At 45.9% G+C, this 20,167-nt stretch overlaps 1 protein-coding gene across 1 annotated transcript in view; it reads right to left on the minus strand.

Annotated features, from left to right (window-relative positions):
* Ednra (endothelin receptor type A) overlaps positions 1-9,043 on the minus strand; it is a 67,711-nt gene extending 58,668 nt beyond the window's left edge. The window contains exons 1-2 of the mRNA XM_075976515.1: positions 8,625-9,043; positions 4,542-5,014 (exon numbers count right to left, since the gene is read on the minus strand). Of these exons, the coding sequence (XP_075832630.1) occupies positions 4,542-4,961 (420 nt within the window). The 5' untranslated portion in view covers positions 4,962-5,014; positions 8,625-9,043. The remainder of the gene's footprint in view (positions 1-4,541; positions 5,015-8,624) is intronic.
* Between the last annotated feature and the right edge of the window lie 11,124 nt (positions 9,044-20,167).

Here is a 20,167-nt window from a genome sequence, read left to right on the forward strand (position 1 = left end):
GCATGGGAAACAGCTCAGCTGTGTGTGACACTTGCCTCCCGTGAGCCGTTCTATGGGACTCCCGTACAATCCCTTCCTAAATGAGAGAAAAGAGACACAACGTTGATAGGCAGAATGCCAGCCATGGTAGTCTCTCTCTCTTCCGGGCATTGCTGCACGTGACTGAGCTGCCGCTGACGTAGCTGCCCTAAGGTGCCGTCTGCACATAGTCCGCTTCTGCAAATGGACTCTAACCCAAGACACCTTAGGCTGAGTATGGACGTGGCGTGGTTGCAGTAACTGAGGCAGAACAGGGTTTCAGATCACACGTTGAGATGAAATTTTTAGAGGGCCTATGTCACAGGTGAATTCATCACAGAAAACTTATGATCCCCCATTTGAGTAAGACTCAACTGAAGGTAACTAGCCTATTTCTAACCCATCTATTCTCATGTACAAGTGAGACCAAACAGTAGTTAAGTGCCATTAATGGAAGTGGGCTTTTTTCACAACAAGAATATTGTTTTGAAAAAAAAAGATTTATTTATTTATTATTGTGTGTGTGTGTGTATGTGTGTGTGTGTGTGTGTGTGTGTGTGTGCATGAATTTATGTACATGCAGGAACCTGCAGAGACCAGAAAGCTGGATTTCTGGAACTGGACCTGGAGCTACAGGTGCTTGTGAACTGCAGAGTGAGTGCTGGGTACAAGGCCAGGTCCTCTGCGAGAGCAGTCAGGGCTATGACCGTTGGCCCACCTTTCCAGCCATAGGGCTAAAGCCGCATGTCAAACAATAAGTGTCGATGCCCGAGGACGACTGTGATCCCAGCTACATTAGCTGTCTGCCAAAGAAACAGTTTCTGGTCCATCACATGGGGAATGCTGGGTGGAAAGTCATAAGGCTACAACAATACAATGTTTGGATCAGAGGGGCATTGACACCAGGTGCCTCCCTCTCTGGAGGTCTGTACAGCTGCTTTCCCCCTCGGGTGTGAGGAGCGACTGAGGCAGCTGGGCTTGCCTGTACACATTATGTCAGGTGAAGCGGACTTTGGGGTAAATGGTTTTGAGCCTGTGCTTCCTGAATGAAGACATGCATTGATCACCCCACGTGTGTGTGGCTTCTACTTTAAATATGTGTAGTGAAACGGAAGTTCTAACAAGACCCATTTTTGTGTAACAGTATTTTTAAAGATTCCTACAACTTAAAAAAATTCTTTGTTTAATGAAAAATGGACGGCGAGTTTAAAAAAAATTATCTGCTGTGACTGCTAAACAGAATAAGAGGGATGGAAAACTCATCGTGTGTGTGTGTGTGTGTGTGTGTGTGTGTGTGTGTGTGTGTGTGCATGCAAGTGTGCAACGTGGAGGTCAAAGGCTTTTTGAGACAGGAAGCTTTCCCTGGACTTCGCTCTTTTTGCTCGACCGGCTGCCCATCAAGTGGCCAGGATCCACCTGTGTCCACCACGCAGCGCTGTGGTTACAGACGTGTGCTGCCATGCCTGGCTCTTCACTCAGGTGCTGGGATTTGAACATGGGTCCTCATAGTTGGTCCACTAGACCACATCCCCGGCCCTGAAACTCAACTACTTAGAGAGTCTAGAAGATTGGCCAGCCCTTCTACTTTCAACATAATTCTTCCAGTAACAAGGGAGATGAAAAGAGTTCATGCATCCATGCTTTTAGAGAAATCTCTACCGTACTTTCTGGGCACCTAAATACAGTGATGAAGTGAGATGGGCAGGAGCTGACATTGTGAACCAGATGTGGCTAGAGGATCCAAGTCTGAGACAGGCGATAACTGAGTGCCTTGGGGTGAACTGGCAGGAGGCAGCGAGGGAGAGAGGAACAGGGCCTGACCCCACTACCCGGAAGGATGTCTCCTCACTAGCTTGGGTAGAGGTCATGCGCTTCTGACCTGGGGAAGAGTAGGACAGAACAGCTTGGAGAGAACGTCATTGTTGGGTCCCTTAAGCTCACGGCAGTGCTGTTTCCTTTCCTCAAAAGAGGACTGGCGTAATTATTTAAATACTTAATGTTTAAATATTTTAAAAGATTTAACTTCTGAAACTCATATTGGTCCACTGATTCATATTGTATTTAACAACAGCTACAGTCATGTGATATGAAAGCACCATGACCAGACTGTCCACATTACTTCAAATTATAAGAAGGTGCATCAATCATGAAAGTCCCCAAAGTGAAGAATCACAGAGTCGGACATGGATGTGTCTGTCCATCTAATTGCTACGTGAACACAACGTAGATTGTATTTGGATTTCCACAATAGTCAGAACACTCTCAGCTAATGTGACCCACCGTCCTGTGGAAATGAAGTTTAAGGTGCTGATTGGCAGGAGCAGCTCAAAACAAGCAGCCCCACTCTCTACCCCCCCTCCCCTGCAGCTTCCCCTATTGGTTTGCCAAAAGACTGCTTTGCACAGAGTTGCACAGGGCATGCCTCAGACAGAACAGAAACAGGGAGTAAGTTCTTTGTTCTCTTGAACAAAGATGAATGAGCTAGGTAGCCAGTGTCTACACACAAATAATCAAGAATTCATAATAATACTCACCAATAATCAACTCAGACTAAAGAGTCAAATTTTGACCAAAAGTCATGACAAAGTTTGTCATTGGAGATTATCACTAGAAGTACTCTTGGCAACTTAGGCATAGATGGAAAATTAAAAACTCTTTAAGATAAAAAAGTAAATTTTGAAGCATGTACTGAACATTTAAACTAATTATGTATTTTCAACCTTGCTTCATAGTTTAGTTCCAAAATTCGGTTTTTGTGTTCAAACTGAAATCACATGCATTCAAACTTATTCTGAGCAAAGAAAGAGTATGTAATTTTTTGATTATTTATTGTCTTAATTTCTCTACTTTTTCAAAAAGTACATGGTACAATTTTGAAAAATCTTTAACATTTAAAAAAAAAATATCAGCTGTCTGTGGTGGCGCATGCCTTTAATCCCAGTACACAGGAAGCAGAGACAGGAGGATCTCAGTGAGTTCAAGGCCAGCCTGGACTACATAGGGAGCTCCAGGACAGCCCAGACTAAACAGAGAAAGCCTCCTAAAGAAGAAAACAACAACAAACCAGTTCTTCCATCTTTCGTCCTTGAACACTGGTGTGATATTGTCATGAGTTTTCATTGGATTAGCACATCTACCAGAAACGGGGAGGAGACCCCAGGCTACCCTGATACTCATAATTCAACTGACAAAGCAGTTTAAAGTAACATTTCAGATCTGTATCACTTAAAACAGCGGTTCTTAACCTTCATAATGTGTGACCCTTTAATACAGATCCTCATGTTGTGGTGACTTCCCCAGCCATAAAATTACATTTTTGCAACTTCATAACTGTAATTTTGCTACTGTTGTGAATAATAGTATAAATATCTGATATGCAGGATACCTGATATGCAACCCCCAAAGGGGTCACGGCCCACAGGTTGAAAACCACTGACCTAGACTAATTTATTTCTGTGGCAGAGGAGGAGGAAAAGGAAGAGTAGGAGGAAAAGAAATAAGAGGAAGTAGAGAGAGGAAAAGAAGATGGGGAGGAGGCTAACTTCACATTAGAGGAGATGGGGAAGAAAAGGAAGGCGAGAAAGAGGAGAAGGGGGAGGAGGGAGATAGGAAAAGGGAAGGAGAAGGAGAAGGGGGAATGTGGAGGGGAAGGAGAGGGTAGAGAGAAAGTCTAGGGAAAGCAATTTCCTTGGGTTTAGGGTGAGGCATCTCTGAACACGCAGCACTCATATGCCAATTTCCTTTGACTTTTACTAAAATTTTTTTTAGCATTTCCTTCTCACAAAGACTGCAGCAAATATGAAATATCCTGCTTCTTTCGGTTTTAGTTTATTTTGCTTAAATTGTCTCTAAGGCAGGGCAATCACCGCAATGTTTAGACACTTATCTTCCCCCACTGAAGCAGCAACTTATCTTGTTATCTTCGGACCCCTGTTGCCTAGCTCAGAGGAGGGCACATGGTACAGCTGGAAAAGGGAAGGAGCAAACAGTCCTCTGTGAATGGTTTTAGTTAGTAAATCTGTCCTGGCCTTCTATGGATGGGTTTCATTATCTCCAAGTCACCAGATAGTGAGGGAAGCCAGCAAGTCCTTCACCTTCAACCATCCACCCAGGCCCTCGGACTAAAATAGAAGCGTTCCACTTGAAGCTCTGCTGTGGTATCTATTCTGAACAGCATCCCATCGAAAGATAACCAAGACTGACTATATATTTAACTTTATGTTCTTTGGGAGCTTGGTACATCTCGCCCTAAAAACTCAAAAATCTTCCAGTCATTGACTGCTCCACGACCTCCTGTGGAGCCAGCAAACTGAGCACTGGCGTGGGAACCCACTTCATGCAGTAGACACATCTCAAAGGTCATCCTTGAAATACTGTTTTGTCAACAGCTAAGTTAGAAAATAGTCTAATATATAACAGTAACAATCTTAAACCGTCAATGAACTATAAGACAGCAGAAATAAGTCTCCCAGTCAGAACAGAGCAGGCGTCAGAGGTCAGCAAAGTCCACGGGAGTTTCCTACCTTAAACACATTGATGGGGAGATCAATGACGACGTAGATCAGGTCCCCCAGGGCCAGGCTGGCTATGAGTGCATTGGGGCCGTTCCTCATGCACTTATTCTGGTAAATGATCCTAAGCAGGGTTGCGTTCCCCACCATCCCCACGATGAAGATGGTGCAGGATATCACAGTGTTAATGTATTTGAAAGCTGTTGTGATTTTAGTCTGATGTGGGCAATAGCTACGCACTGAGCCATTGCTGGGCAGGGCCAAATTCGTAGGTCGATGAGTGGTTCCCAGAAAGCTGAGCTCTGTCCCCGGAAAAGGGGTGAAGTCCCCCGCTTGACTGCTTAGATTCGTGCTGTGTCTCTCGGGATTGTCACTGATTACTCCTCCCACCAGGACGAGCCAAAGGGATGTCGTGAGGCAAAAAGTATCCATCTTAGTGTGGATTTGAAGAAAAGTCTTAAGTTGTTTTTACACCTTTCTTTCACCTGGGAGAAAAAAAAGTAGGAAAAATTCTTATTATTATTTGCTACAAAATCTATCAGCCCCCAAAGGCAATGACTAATTTAATGAAAATATAACCCATATTTGGTAATTGGATATGATATAACTACTTCAGTCTACCCATGGAAGACCACAATAGAAAAGACCAAAGATCTATTACAGCAAGAAATGACCCCCGCTCGTCCTCCGTCTGGGCTCTAGCTACAGCTCTTTCTATATCTAGACCATAATACAAATAAAGATATTTCTGTTTCCCTCAATAACAGCAGGTTTTTCTCTTCATTTGGTCTAAGAAGAACCTGAATATTCCAAAAGTGAGACAGAAACATTTTTGGTAAAAGAGGAAAAGTTGCTTCATATTGAGGCACAAAAGACAAGAATCTAATTCTGTGACTTAAATTTTAGGCTCCCCCAGTGAGTGTTGTTTTGCACATGGCAGGAACGAGCGGGACAATGGTGTAGTCTAGAGCACTGAAGCATTCAGTTAAAGCCAGATGTCTGCTTAGCGCCATGAGTACATCTAACAATTCAAGTTTTAAGGAACCGTGGGATAACTTGGGGCTGCAGGAGAACACTCGCTGTGCACGCTCACACCGGCCCATCTCCAGCAGCTCAAAAAGGAGGAAAAAGTGACTGATGAAAAGATTTAGTTTGAAATCCTTGACCACTAATGTGCAAAAATCCACATCTTCAGCACCCTCCCCTTTCCATGCCTCAGCAACCACCACGTTACCTGTCAGTGGGCACCATGTGAGTGACAGGCTTCCCCAGGATGGTGCACTGTTTGGTTTGCCAAGGGCTAGCGAGCTTTATACGATCCCGCAAGCATCCTACCTAGGTAGGTTTGCGAAGATGTCACTTGCTGCTGCTGTCTAGTTCATGAAGTCACACACGGGAGGGCAGGGAGGCGGAAAAGAAAGCCCAGGAGCTCACAGAGGCCACAGATGGTGGCAAATCCACAACTCAAGGGTTTCAAACTAAATCTTTTCCTCAGTCATTTCCCCCCTTGTGAGTCCATCTGACTCCAAACCTGAGCTTTACCCACAAGGCCATCCTGTCTCGTGTTCATGCTTTATTTATGTCTACATCATACTGACGATGTCTCCAGAGTTTAGATGAGGCAGCAGTTTAGGGAGGGAGGCCAGATGTTATCAAAAGACTACTTGGCATTCATTTGTTCTGTCACCTGCAAAGGGCACATGGTCCCTGTTGCCCAGTAATCTAGGTTTCTCCTCTAGCACTAAAGAAAAGACACTAGAAACCCGAGGATGGCTGGAGGAGAGAAGCTAGCAATCAAAGGCAAATAGCTCCTTCTCTTTCAGTGTTCTGTGTCTTTCTTTTACTAATCTGAACATGAAGACCATAGCTTCCTTTACGGGCAGTGGTATGTATTGAAGGCACACAACTAATCCTAAATTTTAAGACTCACATTCTTTTCCTGGACTCTGCTCAAGACTGTGGCTGACCACTTTTATGAATTTTGGTAGCGGTCGTGGGGCATCACTAAGTTGAGTCTTAGTCCCTCTGTAGACAAAGCAAGACATATTGACCGGCACAGGAGGTACAGGGCCAGCCGAGCACCAAGGCCAGCCAAGCGCCATGTACTTCTGCTTCCGGAAACAACAATAGCGTTTTACACATCGCACCTGAGGGACACCATCTGTTTCTTGGCTTGAGCATTTCCAGTAGAGCAGGTAGAAGCAAAATCCGCACTTCACTTGAGAGAAATGGGCCATGGGGAGACAGTGGCAGGCCAGCCATTCCATTTCATAACTGAGTTGTAGGGGTCCACTTGCTGCTACGATTTCAAAGTGAGGAACCTGCCACCATCCTGTCGCCGTGTTACTTCTGCTCACCCTGAATTATAAGTAATTTACAGATTTCCTCTTTTGTCTCCTACAGAACAGTCTCTGGCCGACTCATTAGTATCGGGTATCTTCATTACCCTTCCCAGATGGAGGCCAGAATCCCAAGCACAGAGTTAGTTAAAATCTGTCTCTTCGAATAATGAGGGACCACACAATTCTTTAATTTCTTGACTGCTTTTTAATTAAAAGATCCTAGTTTCCCAACGGGGATGGAATTAGTAGTAGTTTTCCTACAACTGAGTGGCAAAGGTCTTTTCCACAAACAGAAGAGCTTCATGAGCTATATTAAGATCATCTAGGAGTGACTTCATGAGCCACTTGGTTGTCACTGGCCCTGTACCCTTCCTAAAGCACCTCACTGGTACCCACACGAGTTGCTGCTTTCCCCCATCAGCCACGGCTTCTTGTCATGGTGTGAGTCAGCTACCATCAAAATTTCTTCCTTCCCGGCTTCCCCTCAACAAAGACACTACCAAAGAACTCCTGACACCTCTGTCAGTTCTCCACATCTAAGGGACATCTGCCAAAAACATGTGGCTACCATATTGTCACAGAGTGAAAAAACACAAAACCAAATGAAAGAAACCTCTTTCAAATGCATGCTCTCCCAAGGACGGATCTGGAGCTCATTCTGGTGCATTCGAGGCAAGCTTGGTTGGGCATCTTCTGTTGTAGTCAGACACAACTCTGGAGAAGCAACCCCATTCAAGCCTGAAGGACGGGACTAAGGACTCAGCATTCTTCCTTTTGTGGGGTAGAGATTTTGGAGTGCTTTAACAAGCGCTGATTGCTTAGCCCTTTACCTGTTCAGCATTTCAGACTCTCGGATGAAAGTCCATTCACCGTTAGCTCTTTGGAAATTCCCATGGCACACAAACTGCACATGTTTAGAACAGGTAATTTGCAAGATACTGTTGCCAGGGTATTTCTCAGTTGGCTAACACTTTAAAAACAGACGGTTTAGTGTGTGTGTGTGGGGGGGGGTATCCATAAACGACTACAAGGGGAGAAAAAAATTAAACTAAGAACTTTTCTTTGAAGTTCTCTGTGGTTTTGCTCTCTGCCGCTCCTTGGTGGCACCGTCTGACTTTAATATGCCTTCACCCCGTGTCTGCTGGGGTGAGGCCATTAGGACGGTGTAAACAGAGGTGGCTTATCTGCAGACTGCTAGTGTTGTTGCGTGAAAGGCAACAAGTGCCCTTTAAAGGAGAGTAAGAGCAAACAGCCCAGGCCTCCAGCAACAGCCAGATTCCCAACACTAGCTGCAGTCGTGGTGTGAGGAGGGGTTCACAGCTGTCGGATCTTCGCAGTAAGTGTCCTTGGCTACTCACACCCTGGATGGGGGATGCTAAGAGGCTGCTCCACCAACTTCACCAGTAAACTTTGGAGCAGGCTTTAAGCATGATGTACTGAAAGCTCTTTTCTGCCTGTGGAGAAAGAGACACCCCTGACCCAACTTCCTTTTCCTAAAAATCAGAGTCTTGCCTGGGGATGTAAAATGCTTTTGATCTGTGGTTAAAGCTCATCACTCCACTCCCACCCCGCAGCGCTCAAGATTCCCAGGAAGGTGACCCACACAGGACGCCAGGGCAGGTAGGAGCTAGCCCCGGGTGCGGCGTTTCCCGGGCGCTGCGCGACACCCCAACTCCTCCCAGTCAATAGCCCCAGGCCGCGACCCTATCCCTTGTCCCAGTTCTGGTTCCCATTAGGAAAGACTAGAACTGACCTCGGATCTTCTTATAAGGTCGCAAACAGCGCCAGGTCCGTGCCTGGGCCAGACGGATCCGGAGTGGGAGAACAAGGGTGGCGCGTAGGGTGGCGGGTGACCGGGGCTGCGGCACTGCGTCGACTTGGGGAAACTTCCCCGGCAGGGCCCGACTCCTTTGAGGGAGATCTCGCCCCGCTCCCAACCTCCGGCGACGATTCGGTGGACCAGAGTGGCTCTCCACCTCCCCGGCACGGTCGCCAGGCCAGAGGAATGGGTGTGCGCGCGTGTCTCCCAAGCAAAAGCAAACTCCAGAGGAACACGCCTCCCGCGGTCCTCGCCAGGCTCCACAGGCTTCCAGACCGTCCCCTCCACTCTGGGACCGAACTGCAGGGGCGTCCTAGCCCGCCTCCCCTCCAGGGAGCAGCCACCAAACTGCGGCGCTGCTGCCCCCGCCAGGCCCTTAAGGGCAGGAATCTTTAACTATTTCCTTCCTGAGATAAAGCTGGGGGTGGACTTAGGATGGGGTAGAAAGGGGAGTAGAGCTTTTCAGAGGGCCTCAGAGTTGTGCCTGGCTTTAGGAAGAAGCTAAAGGCACCAGGCAGTGAGTACAGGCGGGTTTGATCTGCAGGGGAAAATAGGGCCCAAGGGTCGTGCCTCCTTTGCCCCCTGTCAACTTTGCTTACCTTTGAGGAAGATATGTCCTTGGATCAAGTGAACTCTGAAAAACTACAACGCCTAGCTCAGGGCATGGGGAAACTGGGGAGTCTGTGGAAGGTTCTAGTGTATGGGCAGAGAAATGGTGATGCCCAAATAATTAAGATGATAATGGGGAGACCACACAGAAGACTTTATCACAAGACTGTGTCAAGACCTTATGATAAGACAAGACGTTGGCGGAGGGGATGGGGGGCGGGGCGGCGGAGGGAGGGGGTGGGAGGAGGGAATAGGAGGAGGGATGAGGGCCAAAGGCCATTGCATGCCAGTTAACAGTTGGGTTCCTCAGAGAAAGAGTCGTGCCTGTATGGGTGCCCAACAACTCATTGGTTCCCTACAGTAACTGTGGTGGAATCGTACCTCAGTTTGTTCTTGGGATATTAGGAGGAGCGGGTACAGGACTTACACCCCCCCCCCCACCAAGGGATTTTTAGCAACTTCACAGCATAGTGGCTAGTTTCTAAGAAGAAATGTCTAAAGAAATATAAACTGCCCCCCTGTGTACAGCCCAGATACTGGCACACAATTCTGTTAGCATCTGATTCCAGATAAAAGGTGATGATACAGAGAACCCACTTGTCAATATGAGGAGTGTCAAGGAACTCAGGGACCATTTTGTAAAACCATTAAAGAGATAGCAGAATACCACGGTGGAAAGGATCTTAATATTCTTCTAGCTCTGTTGGACCAGGCATTACCTTGTCCATGAATCTGGTCTACCTAGAGTATCTCCAGGCAGGAGCCAGAATCACTGTCTCGGGTTTTACCGCCCTTTGTGCCGACAGCCTGGCAAGCCGACATGACTTTACAGGAAGAATTTAACTTGGTATGTGAAATGTGCTGGACCTGAGGCCCTACTCACCCCAGGGTCAGAAGCTTGAAGAGCCAGCAGCATCTGTGTGACTGAACTTGTCAGTTGGTCTCGTCTCTGTCACAGCACGCCTAGTGGCCCCCACCCCTTGCTGGTCCCACCCTGGTACAGAACCAGGATCCTCTTTAACACCCATTATGATGGTCACTATTTATACACTAATGAAGCCAGAATATACGAAGTGTTGGCATGGGTACTAAGAAGCAAACCCCTGTCTATTGTGGGCAGGGGTATAAAATAGATCAGTAGGCGTGCAAGACAGACCAGCGTTCCTCAGGTAACTAAGCCTAGAATTGCTATGTGGTCTAACATTCAGCTTCTGGATATGTGTACAAAATAGGCAGGAGATGCTAATTTTGTCGACAGAGTGAGGCTGAAAATGCAGAAAGAAATGGAGATTGGTTTGTGTTCTTTGTAAGACTGGCTCCAAGAGGCAGATCAATGGGAGATACCTGATTGGCTGAAGTAACCTGGCCTTACTTCAAGTTAGCTTTTCTGTATTTAGAAAGAATTCCACCTAACTGGCTTATTTGGGGAGTTTGTTTGCTTGTGAGTGTCTGTGTGTAGGTCAAAAGGCAACTTTGGGAAGTTGGGTGTACGGCTGGAGTGCTTTGTATGCCCATGATGTTTGACTGCCTCTTCAAGAGGTCATAACCAACAGCTTGGTTTCTGTTTAATGACATGGACTTCAGCTCGAGAGAGTCCGTCTTGATGTGTTCCTGCTTTGTTCTCTTTTTTTTTCTTTTTTTAAATTTAACACTATTTTCACACTTATAAAAGGGACCTAGAATAGTCAAAACCATAGAGAAGGTAGAATTGTGATTCCCAGGGCTTTGGAGAAGGGGAACTTACTGTTTTGTGTGTTTAAGAGTTTTGGTGGATGGTGTAAAGGCTCTGGGAGCCACACACCACCCAAACTCAGTGCCCTTTAACTGTGCACTGATAAGTGGTCGAAGTGATAAAGATATACTGTGTATGGTCTGCCAGGAAGAAACAAACCTTCCTGATGTCAAGACAAAAACCCGCCTTGCTCATGTGCCCTATTATCTATAAAGTGAGCTTACTGCCTCTTAGAAGAAAGATCTTCAAATCTGAGTAGACTGCTCATAGAAACTACCAGACCACCGGTTCTCAAACTTCCTAAGGTTGGGGTCCTTTAATACAGTTTCTCATGTGGTGGTGACCCCCAGGCATAATGTTATTTTGATTGCGACTTTATAACTGCAGTTTTGCTACTGTTATAGATCAAGTGTAATTTTTCACTTTTTTTTTTTTGGAGACAGAAGTTTGTCAAAGGCGTCGCGACCCACAAGTTGAGAACCACTGCTCCAGACAGCTCTGTCTTTGAAAAGCTTACCCTGCCCCGTCGGTGAGAGACCACAGATGCTCCTTAGCACTGTAGATTTAGCTCCCTTTTCTGTTTTACTTTGAAGGCAATGGCCCCAGTGAATTCAATTAATCTTTTTTTTTTTGGCCAAATTTACGTCATTTCTGGTTACCCTTCTCTCTGTAGGCAAGACAGTATTCTCACCCCACCTCCTCTGTAATCCCGGTTTAGTCTCCCCAAGGGTATTCAATTAGTATATTTAGCCACATTTCCCAAGCTTGACTTTGAAAGGTTGTTTGTTTTCCCTGGAAGAAACATGCAGGTCTGAAGGCTTTCTAGACGTAGGGAAACTTGCTTGCATTCTGCCTCCACCAGTCCGCTAAGCGAGCTTTTCTGTGGAGCCATTTGCAGTGACACTGCTGGGCAGCGGACCAGGATGGTCTAATAAACAGTAACCTCCGTAGGTTAAGAAAAACATACTCGAGGCAGCACTCAACCAACTGTTCATGTTTTCTAAGGCAAATATTCTCATAAGTGTACTGCCTGGTTCAGAGCAGCAAGCTCACTTCAGGTGCTGAACTCCCATGACCTTCAAACTCAGCACAGAGCAAGAGATGTGTCTCACAGCATCTGCTGAGAATGTGTGCCTTGGTTGGTTCTTGAGATGCCCCAAGGAAGAAGGAAACGAAGGATTTATAGAACCACAGATAAAGGAAAGAAGGAAAAGGGAGACGTATATGGTAACACGACGCTCAGAGCTGCTGCTGCAGTCTGTGTTGAGCAGTGAATGTGAGAGACGTGTGTGGTATGTGTGAGATGTGTGTGTGGTGTGTGTGAGACGTGTGTGTGGTGTGTGAGATGTGGGTGTGGTGTGTGAGATGTGTGTGTGGTGTGTGAGAGACGTGTGTGTGGTGTGTGAGATGTGGGTATGGTGTGTGTGAGATGTGGGTGTGGTGTGTGTGAGGTGTGGGTGTGGTGTGTGAGAGACGTGTGTGTGGTGTGTGAGATGTGGGTGTGGTGTGTGAGATGTGTGTGTGGTGTGTGAGACGTGTATGTGTGGTGTGTGAGATGTGTGTGTGGTGTGTGTGAGAGGGATGTGGGTGTGTGGTGTGTGAGAGAGATGTGTGTGGTGTGTGTGAGACGTGTGTGTATGATGTCTGTGAGAGATATGAGTTGAAACATCTGTGAGTTGTGTAAAATGGACTTGTACGTGCTTTTTTTACAAAAGAAAATGTGTTGGGGGAAGGGGGAGAAGGGTGGGAGGAGGGGGAGGGAAATGGGAGGCTGGGAGGAGGTGGAAACTTTTTTTTTTCTCCTTTTCTCAATAAAAAAAATGTTAAAAAAAAAAAGAAAATGTGGTTGGCACTTGTTGGGGACACTGATTCCCTGTTTGGTTACCTTTCTTGTTGATGTGACCAAATGCCTGCTGAGAAGCAACTTGATGTAGGGTGCACACTGGCTCTCAGTTGAGGGTGCAAGGCTCGCCTCCCTGTGGGGAAAAATGGTGACAGGAACTTGCCAACTTGATGATATTTAGAATCACCATGGAAACCCAGCAATGGGTGTGTCTAGAGGGTGTTTCTAGAAAGTTTAACTGAAGAGGGAAGCCCCACTCTGAACGTGGGGAGCAGAGTCCAGGGCGAATCCAAAGGAGAAAGTGAGCTGAGCATCAGCGTGCATTTCCCCTGCTTCAGGCCATGGAGATGCCTCATGTTCCTGACACCCTACCTTCCCACAGGAAGGCCTTGAATCCCTAGGCATTCTCATCTAGGGATAGGTAGATTTTCCCTCTTTGAATTTATGGAATCTGAGTCATAATTGAAGTTGCATTGAGATGAAGGGCCATTGAGATGGCAGCTGACCTTGGGTCTCTTCTTGAGTTTACCCATCTTCTTCACCACAGTGTAGGCTGGCCTTGCCCAGTGTCCAGGGCCCTAAGAAATCGCATTTCTATCACTGCATTTACACAGACTGACTAGCTTAAGGAAGGCCTGACCTTGGGGCTTCTCCTATTTCTCCTTCACTGTTCTGGTAGTTGTACCATGTGAAGGAGACCTACAAGGCGATTAGAGCCTACACTGGATGTGGGCTGGTTGCAAGCTGTCTTAAGCAGGAACGTCACCAGGGCCTGTAATGTTGTTACCCCCACAAGCCTTCCCCATTCAACGGCACCAACAAAACCTATCCGTTTCCAGCTTCTGCACAAGGAAGCTACCTCCAGGTGTTTTTCTTCCATACAGTGGTCTGTTGTCTTTGGAACACAACTGCTGATGAACCCATATTTGCTTCATAGACTTTTTTTATGTTCTCTAAACTTTTACGATGACAGTCTTGTTCCTGCCATGACCAAGTGCCATTAACATGGCTCCTCCTGGGCCACCCCTCTCTGCCCTCCTAGGAGGTGTCCTTAGATTTGAGGACAAGGTGGATGTTGGGCTTCCACCATGCTGCACGTTGATGGCAATTGGTGACCTGGGTTGGGGTTCACTCAGCCCAGGATGTGATGGCTTTGAGGGGGATGCTCAGCTGTACCTGGGTCACTTCCTGCTCTAGCTTGGCAATAGAACTCTCTAGCATTCAGCTTTGACTAGCCTCCCGTTCACCAGCAGCCAACTGGTAACAGAAACAATGGATTACTTCACATTTTTCCCTTCATATGTGTAGCATATGCTGAAAATGTGTGAGAATCAGGAGAGGCCACTTTTATTGTTAGGCACAGTTTACTGGAAACATAACTGCTTCCAGAAGAGGAAACACATCACATAGATTTTAAGCAGACATTGGCCACTCTTGTCACCCGACAATAGGTGATTGTGTCTAAGTTTTTACACTAGTACAAAATGCATTAATAAATTATAGTTTTATACTTTTTGATCAATGATACCAGGCATAGTCTGTCAGTGTTTGTGTCTATTTTATTTAAATTTTAACTTCTATGCTCTTTATGTATATTTTATGGTAGTACATGATAAGCTGGACTATTATCTACAAGGTTTTGCTGATTTATGGCATATCTTTTCCTTGTTAAACTAGCCTTATTTTCAGGTAAGAAAACTCAAATTTTATTAACAAGAGGGTACATGTAGTTCAAACCTGTGGTGTCCCAGGGTCTATTGTATTCCGAAGTGTGTGTCTGTGGATGGCTTGCTTACAATTCTAAAGTGTTTTCTCTGCCTTTTATTTCTTTTTTTTTTTTAAAGACAGTGTTTCTCTGTGTAGCCCTGGCTATACTGGAAGTCACTCTGTAGACCAGGCTGGCCTCAAACTCACAGATATCCACCTGCCTCTGGGTCCCAAGTGCTGGGATTAAAAGCATGCCCCACTGCTGCCTAAAGTTCTTTCTTGGGGCAACAATTTGGACTCAGTCCTCTAAACCCCAGGTTATCCCATCCAAAAACATTCACGACATTATCTAGCTCAATTGCTGTTGACTCCATTGGCGAGCTGAGAAATCTGTAGTCTTGGCATCACTTATAATGGGATAACCAGATGCTGAGTGTCCTCTGAGGTCCATTCCAGAAATGTCTGACTTAAATACAATAAAAACTGTCTCCAGTTTCAGAAAATAGAGTGAAGGGGCAACAAGAGAAGCAATCACACAGCCTGAAGGGGCGACTTTAACCCAGACCACCACCTCTGTCTCCTCATCAAGCCAACCAATACAGAGGGATCCCTACCCCAGCCCTGCCTCTTATTAAAAGAGATTTAAGGGCGGCCAACAGGACAGGATAAGAACATTTGCATTGTCTTGATTAGGACCAGGTTTAGAAAACCAACTTTAAAGGTCATCTTTTTTGCTTGTTCGTTTTGGACCACTTGAAGTCAGCATCAGATATCGCTAAGAATTTACAGCCTGGCAGTGGTGGCGCATGCCTTTGATCCCAGCACTTGGGAGGCAGGGGCAGGCGGATCTCTGTGAGTTCGAGGTCAGCCTGGTCTACAGAGTGAGTTCCAGGACAACCAGTGCTATTACACAAAGAAACCCCATCTCAGAAAAGCAAAGCAAAACAACAACAACAACAACAACATTGATTGGTTTTGAGTTGGGGAGATGTCACAGTCAGTAATGTTGTATTGAAAGGTCCACGAGAATCTGAGTTAAGCCTCAAAGAACACATTCTAAGGAGAAGAAGGAGGAAGAGGTAGCAGAAGGGGAGGAGAAGTGGGAGGAGGAGAAAAGGAGAAGGAGAAATAGGAGGAAAAGAAGGAGAAGAAAGAAAAGCACCAGGTGTGCCGGCAGGCATTTGTCCCAAGGCTATGGAGTTAGAGACCAGGAAATCTTTGGGGCTTTTTGCCAACCAGCCTAGCCTACTCTTTCAACAAACAAACAAATAAATAAATAGAAGGTGCTTGAGAAATGATACCCAAGATTGTCCTCTCACCTCTAAACATGTGACATATATAGAGGTACATATTCCCAGAGAGAAATACATTCAATGTTAAAACACTGTCTTGGGATGTAGAGGAATAACTTTATGTTTTGAAGATTCTTTAGTTCGTTCATTACTAAAGCATAGACAGAGCAATGTGAGTTGTGAAGAGGGAGAGGGCTGGGAACTACAAGGAGCGCAGACATAATTCAAGGTCCAGCCAGTGGGTGACTTGCAACAAATGCGCACTATTGACCAAGGGGAGCGAGGAAGGGCCCCAAGGTGATGCAGAGATCATTAATCAGAACCGCCACTGTCACCACAGGCCCAAGGAAGACTGCATCTCACTGGCAATGACTGGGATTGCCTCTGCACTTCCCTAGACCCTTGTGACACCTCCTGCTGCCTCAGGGATTTGTCACCTCCAGAGGTGCTGAGGTCACACTGCCACCGAGGAAGGCCTGGAGGACAAAGAATCAAACCAAAGCTAGATACCTTATCCTCCCTGTTCTGGACTTGCTTGTGATCTGTCATTTCTTCTCTTTGGGGGGATTTTTTCCCTTTTGGAATGAATGTACAATAAGTTCTGTTATGGCCCTTTGTGGCTTTTGGTAAGACCAAAGCTTAGAAAGACTGAGTGGTTTGTCCAAAGTCAATCATTTAAGAGTGCTCCCTCCAAAATTCATGCTAAAGCTTCATCTCCATGTGTTAGTACTAAATGATGCGATCTCTGCTGGGAGGGGCAATGAAGTTACCAGTGCTTTCATGAGTGGATAGTTGTTCCTATGAAAGAGGCTGAGAGCTGACCACCGTGCCTCTCGGCCTCCCTGTCTACCTGTTCATCTCAGGAGAGCGCAATGCTAAGGCTAGAGAGAGCAGACCTCACGTGCCCACTTTTTTCAATTTCCTGGCCTTTGTAATGGTGGGAAGTAATTTGTTTCTTACAAACTTCCCACATGCCAGGCAGTGGTGGCACAAGCCTTTGATCTCAGCACTCGGGAGGCAGAGGTGGGCCGGTCTCTGTGAGTTCTAGGCCAGCATGGTCTACAGAGAGAGTTCAGGACAGCTAGGGTTGTCACATAGAGAAATCCTGTCTCAAAAAACCAAACCAAATAAGAAAACAAAAAACCTTCCCAGGCTTAGGTGTCATTTTGTTACTGCAGCACATATGGATCAAGTTCTCCAGTATCTGATGGGTGGGAGCTGGATCATGGACACCAACTTTCTTGTTTTAGTTGATTGTTTTTGTTGCTGTTGCTGGTGGTGCACGTGCATGGATGAGAGTGTGCACATGCACATGCCTTTTGTGTGCATGCGTAAAGGCCAGATGTTGACATTGAGTATTTTATTTCATTACCCTCTACTTCATTAAATCAAAAGGCACTCTGTGTGTGTGTCTGTGTGTGTGCGAGTGCGTTTGTACATATGTTTGGGTTAGTATGTGTATACATATGTAGATGCCTGGAGAGACCCGAAGAAGCTGTCAGATCTTCTAGAGCTGGAGTTCCAGGTGCTTTTGAGTTCAGGGAAACAAAGCCTGGTTCTCTGTAAGAGCAGCAAGTGCTCTTTCCCTCTGAGCCATCTCTCCGGCCCTGCACCTTGCTGTCTGAGACAGCATTTCTCCGTGAATCTGAGGCTCGCCAGTGGCTGGGCTGGTTACTAGGTGCTTCCAGGATCCTGTCCCTCTACCCAGCCCTGAGTTCCATGTCAAGCACTACTGTCTCCCTGTTTCCTGTTACACTTCCAGGACACAATATCTACTAATTCCACTGGTTTGTTCTGTTGGCCAAGAGAGTAGGGGTTTTATTTACCTTCATTTTGCTAGGAATACATAGCAATTCAAACTACTTTGAATACTTAAAATCTTGTTGTTCTAATGGCAGTAATTCTTTTTTTTTAAAAAAAACATTTTTTTTATTTATTATATACACAGTGTTCTGCCTACATGTATGCCTGCATGACAGAAGAGGGCATCCGATCTCATTACAGATAGTTGTGAGTCACCATGTGGTTGCTGGAAATTGAACTCAGGATCTGTGGATGAGGTGCTCTTACCCTCTGAACCATCTCTCCAACTCAGCAGCGATACTTTAAACAATTTAAAAACCTACAGCCTACACTTCTATGAATACAAACAGAACCTAGCTTCTGTGGCAGGTAGAGAACCACAATTATAAAATCAATTGTCCCTTTCAGTTCATAGAAGAAATAAGGGGGTTTGGTCTAGAAATACAGAAAATGGAATCCAAACAAAACATTGCCCAGATTAAAAAAAAATGTTGACACTTAAAAAAAAAAAAAGAAAGTGCAGGGAAAGGGCTTTGTGAAAAGAGGCTTAGCTTTGACATCTGTCTTGCTCCCATAGGCAATGTTTATGTTGGCTAACCTGATTAGAGCATGCCCAGAGTGAGGTCAGTCTAGAGTCTGAGCCCCACAAAGCCTTCCTCTGACCTTGTTGGGTTAGGACTACAGCTTAGTCAGCAAAGTGTTTGCTGTACAAGTCCGAGGACCTGAGCTTGCAATCCCCAGAACTCACGTAAAATGGCTGTGGGTGGTGGCCTGTGCTGCAAATCCAGGGCAGGGGGGTAGAGCCGAGTGTGTCTCTGACACTCACTGGCCAGTCAGCCCAGTCTAATGGGTGAGTCCCTGTACTAGTGAGAGGCTTCTTTGTCTGTAAAGCCAAAGTGGACGACTCTTGAGGAAAGACTTCTCAGTTGACAACCGGCCTCTACATACACACACACACACACACACACACACACACACACACACACGGGGAGAGGGGGGTGTCCTTGTCGTTGTTCTAGAGTAGAAATTGCAAGCTCCATGATATTAAAATGTTTAGCTATAAAAGCCCAATGGCGTTAGTATCTGCTACTTAACTCTGTCCTTGAAGCTGAGAACCGGTAATAGATAATACACAAGTGGTGCTTTATTTATATAAAAGCAAAAAGCAAGCAACAATAACAATAAAATCATGTGGCTGTCTGAGTTCGACCTGTGTGGTATTGTCTGATAATACGTTTCTCATTGCTACAATCAAATACGAATAAGAAGCACATTAGGGTTGACAGGCGTTATTTCGGCTCATGGTCTGAGGGGGGGTGCTCATCACGATGGGGAACGTATAGCCATAGGAGCTGCCTGTGGCTGCGGTGGCAGGAGCGTAAGCAGAGATGGGGCAGGAAGTGGGGCCAGGCTGTAAATCCCGAGGGCTGTTCCCGGTGGTCACTTCTAACAAGCCTCGGACTTCTAAAAGCTCTTCAGTATTTCCAAACAGCACTATCCATTGGGGTCTCAGTATTCAAACACATGAGCCTATGAAGAGTATTCCCCAATGCAGCCATGGCAACATCTAGCAGAGAAGAGCCAGTGCTAGTCAGCTGGGCTGCAAGCACACGGCCCTCACTCAGAACAACCATTTTTGATGCTTCTTGTGCTTTTTCCAGATTGTTGTGGTAGAAGATGTCACCTCACGAAAAACCGTGGAAGCATGCAAAGAAGGAGGGTGGTTCAGCAGCATCCTTCCATTATCCTCCCCTTCCTGGGGGGGGGAGTCGCTTTCGCCATTTACTGCCTTTTATTCCAACCCAGCAACATAAATGCATGTGCACACACACGTATACATACACGAACACTGGGTTTTTTGTATTTATTTATTTGATATAGATGAGGTTAGATTACCTTATCTGCTGTGGCCGTCTTTGTATCTCCACCTATATATCTTGACAGTGTCTTTTTCATGTCAGGGGGTCAGAATTCTGAGTATTTCACAATCTGGCTACACTATAAATTGCTTAGTTAGTTTTCCCAGATGTTGAAGTTCTTCAATTTTTACTTTTACAGCAGAGTCATAAAGAACACTGGTGTCTACATTTTGAAGGTATGTGTGGTGCTGGGCACTAATCCAGGCTGAATAGGTGTTCTGCCTCTGAGCTATACAGCCACCTCCAACTTCTTCTTCTTCTTTCTTTCTTTTTTTTTTTTTTTTTTTTGATTTTCGAGACAGGGTTTCTCCGTAGCTTTTGGTTCCTGTCCTGGAACTAGCTCTTGTAGACCAGGCTGGCCTCGAACTCACAGAGATCCGCCTGCCTCTGCCTCCTGAGTGCAGGGATTAAAGGCATGTGCTACCACCACCGCCCGGCTCTCCAACTTCTTTTAGGCAAATGTGTAGGTTTGCCTTTAGATTTGAAGTGGACATTGCTGTCGAAGAGGAAGACATCCTTAGTTTTGAGGATGATTTTTTTCTCCCTTAAAGTCACTGTATTGCACTTCTGTA

Source organism: Microtus pennsylvanicus, chromosome 6 (assembly GCF_037038515.1).
Source record: "Microtus pennsylvanicus isolate mMicPen1 chromosome 6, mMicPen1.hap1, whole genome shotgun sequence".
In the NCBI taxonomy this organism is placed as follows: Eukaryota; Metazoa; Chordata; class Mammalia; order Rodentia; family Cricetidae; genus Microtus; species Microtus pennsylvanicus.